At 42.3% G+C, this 11166-nt stretch overlaps 1 protein-coding gene across 1 annotated transcript in view; it reads left to right on the top strand.

The window, feature by feature from the left end:
- Positions 1–10721: 10721 nt before the first annotated feature.
- Positions 10722–11166, top strand: part of KCNV2 (potassium voltage-gated channel modifier subfamily V member 2) — a 5182-nt gene continuing 4737 nt past the window's right edge. The window contains 2 exon segments of the mRNA XM_031062770.1: positions 10722–11164; position 11166. The exon segment at position 11166 is cut by the window's right edge and continues 819 nt beyond it. Of these exon segments, the coding sequence (XP_030918630.1) occupies positions 10722–11164; position 11166 (444 nt within the window).

The following is an 11166-nucleotide window of genomic DNA, read 5'->3' as shown; positions in this document are numbered from 1 at the left end:
ACTTTATTCCCAGATTAGGATGGGTATGCAATTGCTCACATTTGAGAAGAAAAAGAAAATCAGAAAAAAATAATAAAAAGAGAAATCCAGGAGCCAAAGATATATTGCTGAGTTAATTTAAGGTCAGGATTTAGCTTTAAGCATAGTTCATGGCAAAACAAAACTAACTGCAGTTCATAATTCTGAGCACCAGGAAAGCAACCTAGGACATTGTATTGTATGCCAGGTACTCTCCTGTTCTCAGATAACAAGTATTCCCCCAAAATGTATGCAAATCACTGTTTGCAATGGAGCACCATAGGCTTCAAGACAGGCTATGGTCACCAGCAACAGACAGGAGCAAGAAGGCTGAAGTGAGGGACACTAGTGGGAACATCTGGACTGTCAGTGCCTCAGCTTACAGTTCTAAATGGTGATCTAATTCTAAGAAAAATACTTTACATAAAGTCCCACACATATGTGGCAAGTTCAGAGCTGCCCTGTGATGTTTCATGACTACCATGCACTGTCTTGCCTCCAGCAGACTCTGTGTGAACATGTCGGTTCATCTCAATGGAGAGACAGAGAGGAAGAGCCAGGAAAAATAGAAATAGCTCTGGCAGCCTCCTCTGTGAAGGTTCAGAAAAACAAATGCTAGGAAAACAATACAGAGAGAAAGTTTCTCTTTAAACATCTCTAATCTTTTAAAAATTAGGCTTTCTCCTCAAGGTCTGCAAAACCCACCACAGACTTAGAAAAGGTGAAGTAACTGATGAGCTGTGACTGCTGTAACTCACGGGATCACAACAATTTCACTCCCACTGTAAGCCTTCTCCTACATGTGCATTACTTACTTTACCTCTTGCTGTAAGCTCCAGTCTTAATTAATTTTGGATGAACCACATTGCTTTTTGTATTTTCTGGGGTTCTTCAGTGAGAATGGGTTTTGGTGCTTCTTCATCATCTTCCTTGTTGTTAATGTTCAGTACCTCAGTATCCCTTAGCCATAAACTATCATTCCTGTGCTGATGCCCTCCACTACCATGCCCCTGGTGCACAGAGCTGAAGTAGCTTCTTGTTACTAGGTGTCGGCTTCCCTACTGTTTCCAACCAGAAAAGACAACAGTCCAAGATTTCTTCCTAGTCTTGTCCTCCACTTCGAAGACATTGAAGATGCCACTGGTGGTGATGTCCTTGTGTTAGTGATGGTAGTCTTGCTTACACTGACCCCAGCAGTAACTAAAATCCTGAGTGCAACCTGTTGCCTTTACACCTTAGAGAAGTAAAGTATCACAAAGTGGATAATTTATTTTTTCATTGCAGAAGGGAAAGTAAGGAAAAGAATGCCCTCTTTAAGCACCCTCTTTATCACTCTATGGAATCTGTGAGCAATTTGCTGTGATGTCTCCCTGTCTCCTTGCCTGCCTGACTTCCTGTTACATCTTTAAACAGGAATAGCCCTGCATGTGTTGTTTTACATCAAGTCTCCTTCTTTCCTTGCTTCCTCTGGTCCTTCTGATCTGCAATCACTGCTCCCTACGATTCCACCTTCATACTTTTCTACCTCTACAATGGCATCCCACACTTTTCATAGCTAAATTATGTCTGGCAGATTATTGAATCCCTTGACCCCATACAGACAAGTTTTGCTGTGAAGATACATGTAAAAAGTACAGTGATAAGCCAGTGGAGAATTAAACTGGTAACAAAGTAAAACATTGGATGGCGGACAGTTAGTGAAGTAAGACATAACCTAATGCAGCTAGTGAAGCAGAATGGTGACAGAGAATTGTCCTTCAGGACCCACTTGTCCTAGCAGGGGATTTTAGCAAGTTACTGAGAAAGAAATCTGTATAGAACATATTAAGGAAATCACTGAGTGACAGGATATGAAAATTACTATTGGATCATATGGTCTCTGAGGCAGGAAAATATCACACAGGCATGTGTGCCTGACCCATCACAAATGACTGACTAATCATAAGGCAAGGATCATACTGGAAGGGACCTCCTGGCCATGAACTCCATACCCGTGGTCCTGTAAGTGGTACAAAAACCCATACAAAAAAATTTAACGTGAAGCATAATTACACTTGTACTGTGCTTTCCAGCTCCTCAAATGGATTTCAAACAGGGGTGCTGACAATTTAGGCAAATCCCTGTTTGCTACACTGCCAAGAACCTACATTAGATATTTTTAGTTAGTTTTGTATGGATTGTTTCTCTCCAAACCCCTTATTTGTGAATGAACTGTATACTGCCCTGACTGCATTTCTTCTTCCTCTTATTGCTGCCTCAGGTCACTCAGTGCCACCTTAGGAAATGTTTTCCTTCCTTCCTTCCTTCCTTCCTTCCTTCCTTCCTTCCTTCCTTCCTTCCTTCCTTCTGCCTCCCTGCCAATAGCTTACTGCTAAGCCATCCTCACACAGGGTGAATAAGGCTGCTCTCACACTTTGGACATGCCCAGTCTGAGCTGCAATCAGCCCACATAACTCCAGCAACCGTGTCTCACCACTTATGCCACTCACTTGCACTTACACGAGGGAAAAGCTCACCTATGCCTGACTTTTTCTTCTGATTACCTCAGGTCACTCATGATCAAATTAATGTTACTGTGAATCACCTTTCATTACATCTTTTACCTTCCTAAGGCTACTTAGAGAGATAAAATGCAAGTCTGCTGATAAGGTTTTTTAAGCTATCTAGATCCTTTATTTGTGCAATGGTTATTCACAATAGCAATGACATCATGTTTTTGCAGAGTATTTTCTAAATACTCTCTTCCAAGCAAATTTCAAGAGACCATCTTTTGTACAGAGGTCTGCAACTCTAGTTTGACAGAAAACATCTTGCAATTAACCTGTCGTTATAGCAAAATTAACATTCATCATTACAAAATAGGGATTTGTGACCTTTTTTAAAACAGCAGAACAGAGTGTATTTTCTAAAAGAACAAATTTTCAGGACCATTTTTAAGCAGTATTTGACAAAGGTAGTGATTAGCTTAAACAGGCACTTGTTATTCTGTCACATTTGAAAACCTTCTGCAGTTTTGCAGCCCTACCTATTTTTTTCTCTTGCCAGACTTTGAGAGCAGGGTAAGGAATTACTTGTTTTTTACCAGAAGTCAATATCAAAGGAATACTTTCAAGGGCATATTCATTGTATCTTCAGAGACAATATCAGCTAAAGATCTTTTCTTGATCTTGTTCACTCTCCAAACAATGGCAATTTCTGAGAACAACAAAGAAAAAGTTTGGGGTATTGCATTGCATTGAGCAAGAGAAGTACAGAGTTGAGAATTGAAATCTTCTCTAGAAAAGTTACAGGCCAGTTTACTGGCCTGTAAATCAAGCCAGTGCAGTGCAGTGTATGGCTGCAGCAGGAAAATAAAAGACAACCTGTTCAAATCACTAAACTATATTTTTGTTATATGCCCAAAATGTTCACTGTGTTAAAGTGGTTTGCAAATGGCACGTGGTTGGGATAAGGATAGCAATCTTGCTGACAGATTTGCACACATATGCATAAAATATGTGTGTATGCAAACATCCATACACAAAAACTGGCTAAAATCCAGGCTTGCAAAAGCTTTTTTTTTGCCCCTGAACTGATTTGTTCTTTTGTGTGCAGCTTTATAGTGAGTGAGGTTTATTATAAATCTGTTAGTGTTTGGAAAATATCCCACAGAACTTAAAATCACAATTAGCTCTGAATTAGGCATCTCAGTAATGACTGAAATCTTTTCTTCCACTGCACAAAGTTATCAAATTTCCTCTGAAAAGTTCAAGGAGACGCTAGTTTATTTTTAGCCAATCTTTCTTGCGTGTAAGAAAATTCTAATAATTTTGCAGCATTGGTATCCTAAAAGAATTCTTTGTATTCTTTGAACTTCATCATGATAGAGCACACTACATGCTCATAAAGAAGCTGAGAGATGAGCCCTCAAGCATGCTGTGGATAGAGAAGTCTTCAAGAGGAATATAAACACCTGACTCAGAGGAATGCTGGTGTCACTGATTCTGTAGGGAGAGATGCTGCCGTAGAACAGGCAGAGAGCTGGGACCAAGGCAGTACAGAGCAGATACAATAGGGGAGGACAAGGAAGCAAGAAATAAATGTCAAAAAAGCAGAGGCCATGCAGCTACAGAACTAAACTCACAGGGAGTGGGAGACGTGTGACATGCATATGCATGATGCAAACAAAATTTCACAACAGCACAGCCTTAAAAAACCCACTATGGATTATGGACTTAAAAGTCTAGGGTCAGAAAATCCACTTCAGGGAGTGTGGTCCCCTTTTCTCCTCCTTAAAGGTAATGCTGGTGTGAAGCTAGATACGTCTCTGGGCGGAAGATCTGGCAGATGCCAAGCTGTTCTTTCAGATAGCGGGTGTAGTATAGCATTAGACCTGCACATGAGGGTAATTCAGCTGCAAAGCGGCAAGTAAATGTTAAGGAGACAGGTGAGCTGTGCTAATTTACAATCACTGCTAGTGCTGGTATAAGAAAGGCTCTGGAGGGCCAGTTGCACCCAAGGAAACAAGAAGGAACAATGGAAGAAGTTATTACAATGGAGATGTTAAAGGACAGAACCTGGAAAAGACTACTCCTGGATACATGCCTTGCATTAAGTCCTTTCTAATTCTATGTGACCCTGTTACAAGAAACATGCATGAATGAATTGGGGTTTTTCCCTGTTGCTAGCTGGTTTTTAGTAAAGCCTAAGAAAAGAACAAGCAGTTTTCAGTACAGTGTGTGACAGAATGTATAAATCAAAACAAAATTCTATCTAGAGGCCATGACACATGTATCTATCATATTCTTCTGTAACTGAGTCCAACACAACTCACCATTATGCCACCAAGAGGAATCCAAGGTTGATATATCTCTTTATTTTGCACCTCTTTTTTTCTTTTTCTTTTTCTTTTTTTTCTGGGCAAGGTGGCATGGGGAAGAGGGGAGTTGGTTGGTTGGTTGGTTGGTTGGTTGGTTGGTTGGTTGGTTGGTTGGCTGGAGTTTTTTGTTTAGTGTTGTTTGAGCTCTTGATTTTTGGATCACCATAAACTATTTCACATTGAGATTTGTGTTCCTGGTGGCTGGTTCTTGCTAGAGGTAGGATGTGAACAGGGTAAAAAAAGAGGAAGTGGTGACTGGAACAATACCAGAATGGCACTGTTTACAAGCTCAGTAGGCTCTTTGTAATTCACAGGACAGATTGATGTCCAGCCCACCAGAGATCCAGAAATCTGAAAAGAGAATGTATGTCATGCTGCTTACTGTGCCAGGAAGGGCTGTTTGGTGCTGTTCCACACCTTCATCTGTGGCTTCCATTTTGTGACTTTATTGCTGTTGATTTTTTTGTTGTTTTTTTCTTTATATAGCAGCATGATTGTTTTGCAGGGGCCTCTCACATTAAAAAAAAAAGCACTGTATTACTATATGCTGCCTGTCAAAAGTGCCTCTATCATACATAAGGGCACAGCAAAACAAATAAAAAACCCTAGAAGTATAAATTCCTGGTGGAGAAAGGAAGTGGACACACTGCATAAACACATCAGTACTTCCTCCCTTTCAGCAATATGAAAAAAAATCCAAAGCAAAACTGGCAACTCTGTCAGCAAAAGAAGTGTCTATTCCCATAAATCTGTAATGCTCAGAAAACGTAAAGCCGTTGATTGCACAAGTCGCTCCTCCCATAGCTTTAGCAATGTGTTACTGCCATGACTCAGTCTCTACTTCCAGCATATTTCCTGTTTCTTTGCATATAGTTCATACTCATTCCCACTCATTTAGTAAATTTTTTTCTTGCTGCTGCTGTTATGTGCTTTTTCTGTTTGTTTGTGTTCACTGCAGGGCTGGCACCAGTTGCCTGTGTCTGAAGAGCTGCTAAAATGTTTATGAATGAGACACCACACATAGTAAGCAAGGCCCAGTGGGAAGCCCAGCAATATGAAATACAGAACATACTGGTTTATTCTTCTCCAGCTTGTTTCCAGGTTAAATCACTTTGTTCTTCAGCATCCCATCTGTTAAAAAGGATTATGAACTCACTAAGATAGGTTTACCTGTTTTAAAAAATATTGCAATTTAGAAAACTAAGTAGAAGTTCACTAGGAGAGGAAAGTGATAATGTAGAGTGGTCGAGGTGGAAATAGATACCAACAATGACACATTGATACACAGCAGCAGTGGGAGCACACAGCATTTGTCCCGGGTGCCTGTGCTCAGGTATGCTGCTGCAGTCAGCTGGTCCACCCCTGGGCCACACATCACTGCTGCTGCCCTGGATGGCACAGCCTAAATGCTCAGGTAACAGGACCACAACCTTTTCCTAATGTCCAGTCTGAACTTCTCCTGATGCAGCTTCATTCCATTTCCCCCTATGCTGTACTGACCACCAAAGAGAGGAGATTAGCACCTCTCACTTCACTGCCCACATTGAGGAAATTGTAGGCTGCCCTGAGGTCACCTCAGCCTTTTCTTCTCCAAGCTGAGGAAACCAAGGGGCCTCAGTCGTGCCATTGAGAATTTTCCCCATCTTTGTCACACTCTTGTGGACACTCTAATAGTTCCATGTTCTTTTATTGTGGCACCCAGAGCTGCCCCCAGCACTCGAGGTGAGGCTGCCCCAGTGCAGAGCACAGCAGGACAATCCCCTCCCTTGCCTGGCTGGCCATGCTGTGCCTGATGCCCCAAGGACACGAGTGGCCCTCCTGGCTGCCAGGACGCTGTTGGCTCATGTTCAGCTTGCCACCAACCCAAACCCCTCAGATCCCCCCAAGCCTCTCTCATTGTCAAATCTACATGTACATCCAGGATTACCCTATCCCAAGTGGAGAATCCTGCAACTGATCTTGTCTAGTATCCAATGGTTGGTAGTTGCCCAAATTTCTAATCTACTCACATCTCTCTGCAGAATCTCTCTACCCTCAAGGGAGTCCACAACTTTTCCTAGTGTAGTAAAATCACCACACCTGTTTAATGTGCATTTGATCCCTGCATCCAGATCTTTTAATAAAAACATTATAGAGCGCTGGTGCTAAAATGGAGCCCTGAGGAACCTCTGGTCCCTGGCTGCCAGCCTGATGTAACAACATTTACCAAAACCCTTTGAGCCTGACCCACCAGCCAGTTACTCAGATAATGTATTATGGACTCAACTAGCTGTGTGCCAGGCAGATTATCCAGCAGGGTACCATGGCAGACAGAACAAAAAGCTCTGTAAAATAAAACCAGTCCACATTTACTGGCTTCCCTTGGTCACCTAGAGTTACTTTGACATAAAAGAAAATTAAACTGGTCAAACAGGACTTTTCCCTTGTGAACCCATGTTCACTGTAATGACTGCATTTTCTCTCAAGCAGTGTTTTTCAGTAACTCCCAGAAAAACCTTCCCTATGATTTTACCACGTGCTGCAGTGAAAATGGCAGGCCTATAACTTCCAGAGTTTTCTTTTTATCCTTCTTGAAAACTGGGGCAAATTTCCAGATTCCAGCTGACTGGGACATCTCCAGACTCACAAGAAAAATTAAATATAATGGAGAGAGGTCTTGCCAAGTGCATCAGCCAGTTCTTCCATGGAAAGAATCCTATCCAGCCCCATACACCTGTGTGCATCCAACTGAAACAGCAAATCTCAAACAATTTCTGGATTGCCTGGGAATCTATCATTCCCCAAGTGACAGTCTTCCAACAATGGGCTCCGAGGATCCCAGCCCATCATTGGACTTGAAGACAGATGGCAAAGGTGGATCATTCTCTGCTGTGTCTGCAATTTTATTTGGACGTCAACAAGCAATGGACCAATGTTATCTCTGATCCTTTTTTTGCTGTTAACATATAAAAACCAAAAAAGCCCCTTTTGCTTTCCTGCACAGCTTGTCCTGCACAGCTTGAATTCTATCTGAGTTTTTTCTCCCCACAGAGATGAGCAGCATCTCTGTCATCCCCCCATGTCACCTTGTTTCCAAGGTTTATATGCTTTCCTTCTCCATCTAAGTTCACTGCTCAGCCTAGCCAACCTTCTGCCCCATTGGCTTGGCTTTCAACATGTTGTGTTTGGCTGCTCCTGCACTCTTAAAAGAGAGCTCTTGAAAAGAGACAAGCATATCACTCAGATAACTTTAAAGAAAAAGATTGCCAAAAGACCTTACTAACTAGTTCTTTGAACAGCCCATACTCTCCTCTTTCCCATACAAGAAGATGAGCAATTACTACTAATGGCATTTATGAAGAAAAGCAGCACATCAAATAAGGTAGATAAGGGGAAAAAGTGGGTTTTTTCCAGTCACTTCATTTTCTTATGTGTCTAGACTGAGAATCTAGCACCTCAGAACCAACTCCCACCTGAAAATAAAGAACATATATTAAATAATTTTATTTTAGCTATTTTGCCAGCTAGAGACAAGTTTGAACAGAGTGCAGCAGGTGCCCCAGAACTCTGTTCCCAAGAATATTTAGGTCAAACAGATTAGTCTGAGCAGACCGACGATAGTGATCTTCCTTGCTTTTCTTAGTAATGATGTCCAAGATCTGAGTCCATGTGCATGAGGAGCTGGTACCTGACAGTCAGGAAGTTCACCCTGTAGAAGCCCCTGCTGCTGCAGTATGGCATAAGAAATGATCTCGAATAGTGAGCAATAAATGTTACTGGATACTTCTCAGAAGTGAGACCAGGGAGGCTGACAAGAAGCAAAATTAAATGCTACAGCAAAGACTGGCATGAGGAATATGGTTATAGTCTACCCTGGATCTTGATTAAGAAAAATTCCAGCATTTTCGGCACTAAAATGATGGCATTGTGAACTGCCCATTGTCTTATGTATGAATCACTTTGCTTAGGAGAAAGAAACAGCCTTGAAACTTGACAATAATTTGTGTTAAAGTTGCTGTACAAAGGACTCACCATGGCATGGTTTAATGCTCAAAGCAAACTGCAAAGCAGGTTGGTATCTCTAAAGGGGTGCTGACAATCCCTACTACTAGGGTGCATGCCTCTCTTGCATGAAGAAAGAGAACAGGCAGGGGAGACAAATTTACTCTCAAGCAGAGTTAAATATGAATTACAAATAATTCGGACCTTAAACAGCGTGACTCAAAGAAACCTTGAAGAGTTTCATGTGATCAACTGAGTAGAACACAGACTGAGAACAAAAGTATTGCAAAATGCTCAGCTATGGCATCTTCCATTTTGTCAAGAGCTAGTAAATATAAATAGAAAAGCTATAGTTGGAGGTAAGGAAACAGGAAAAAAGCAGGAGACATTCTCATAGCAACAGCAGTTGTTTCACACAGGATGCTACCAAAACAACAGTATTGGGGTCTGCAGGAGCAAGAACCTGAGACCAGTGCAGAAGAACGGGAGCTTGAGGACAGCAAAGGGAAAGCACTGCTGCAGTGCTCTGGGATACACTGTCCCAGCAGCCTCTATGAAAGGGAGCTGCAAGCAGAAGGCAGAATACAGAATTGCACAAGGGAGGCCTTCCAGACCTGCAAGGGTGTTGCCAAAATTAGTAGTTTTCCAGTGCCTTGTCCCTTCCTGCACCAGCCTGGATACAGGAAGAATAATGAGCTGCTGCTTAGGAGTTGTAAGTGAGGCGCTAAGAGCATGCACAAGGAATCAGCACTTTGTTGTGTGCATCCCCTGCTTTTCAGGAGCTCCAGCTTAGCTGAAGTGTCCCAGCAACAAGGGGAAGTAACCTGGTTTTTGGGATGTTTATTGTTACAGGAAGTGCTGATGACAGCTCCAACAGAGCTGAACATGAAACCTCCATCCAAACACAGGCAAAGCATCTCTCCTGTCCTGCTAGTTACTCACTGCAGCTTTATACTACACTAACACCACCACAAGAGAAACAAGAATGGCTTTATGCTGTTTCTCAGCAGCTCATGAAGAGTTTGAAGCTGGAAACTCCTTCACACCCCTGCCCTTTGCTTCCACTGAGCCCAGCAGAACATTAGACCTGAACTCCCAGAGTACATTCAAAACTTCAGGTACAGACTGAAATATTCCTCGGCTCTTAAGCAAATGAAGGTATTCTAACTGTGAATAAAATGAAATCACTTTTATTTGCTCACCTTTTGAAAACATTTTAAGAGATACACCATTGAGTTCCTGCTCTTTACCTGCATATCAATTATTCATTATTTTCATTAAAGAAAGCCAAGACATGCTATGTCCATGAGGATGAAAGAAATCTGTACTGCTCTCTTTCTCTCTGCTCCTCATACATTTTTATTTCAGATTACTTTTAATCCATATATATTTGAAGTAGGAAAATGTGTGGGTTTTATCAGCAATAAAACTTTAGGGGATTTCCCCCCCTACTGATTTTTCATAGATTTATGGATCCATAATCATTCACGTCACAGCCTAAGGGAAACGAGGCTTGAACAGGATAATAGCCCTTAAATCCCCTCCTCTAAGCACTCAGATCTTTGCTGTCAGCAAGATTAAAACGGTCAACAGCAGTCTTCATGTGTCTATAACCCACACAGAGCTTTCACAACAACTGGAGTGGTGGCTGGCAGGGAGATATATGCAGAGCCACTGCTGTGCATAATACTTCTGAGATAAAGAAGGAAGAAAACCAGGTTGCCAGCTTTTGCAGAGTTGAAAAGGACTGGTGTTAACCGCTTGATCAGGTGAATGCAAAGAGGGGAGAAGAGTAAGGAATAATATTATGTTGCAGTTTAACAGTCAGCAAGAGTTTCTTTTCCGAAAACATAAAGGCAGAGAGATGGAAGCACCAAACATCCTACCGCAGCCCAGCAAGGGGAAGGAAAAGGAAGTTGTTCATGTAGACAAGCAGAGTGGTACTTCAGCCACCACTGCCTTGAACACCCAGCCGCTACTGCAACTAGGACCTGAGGGGAATTACAACTATTATGTGGATGATGAAGATGAGGAAGATGAAGAGAAAGAAGAAGGAAATTGGCAACATGAAGATGCATTTAAGGGCGAAAGCAAGGCCTCATCATTTATTCCTTGTTCCCCTGCTCTTTCCTCTAGATCCCCGGCCACATCATCTGCTCCATCCGTGCTGAACATCAATGTTGGTGGCCAAAGTTACCGTCTCACCTACCAGGCGGTGGCCATCTACCCCAAGACCCGCCTGGGCCGCCTGGCTACCTCCACTGACCGCCGCTGCCAGCTGGGCCTGCGTGACGACTACGCTGCCCACG

This window comes from Geospiza fortis, unplaced genomic scaffold (assembly GCF_000277835.1).
Source record: "Geospiza fortis unplaced genomic scaffold, GeoFor_1.0 scaffold456, whole genome shotgun sequence".
NCBI lineage: Eukaryota > Metazoa > Chordata > Aves > Passeriformes > Thraupidae > Geospiza > Geospiza fortis.
Note: the sequence above shows the minus strand (reverse complement) of the source record. Positions and strands in the feature narration are given on the sequence as shown.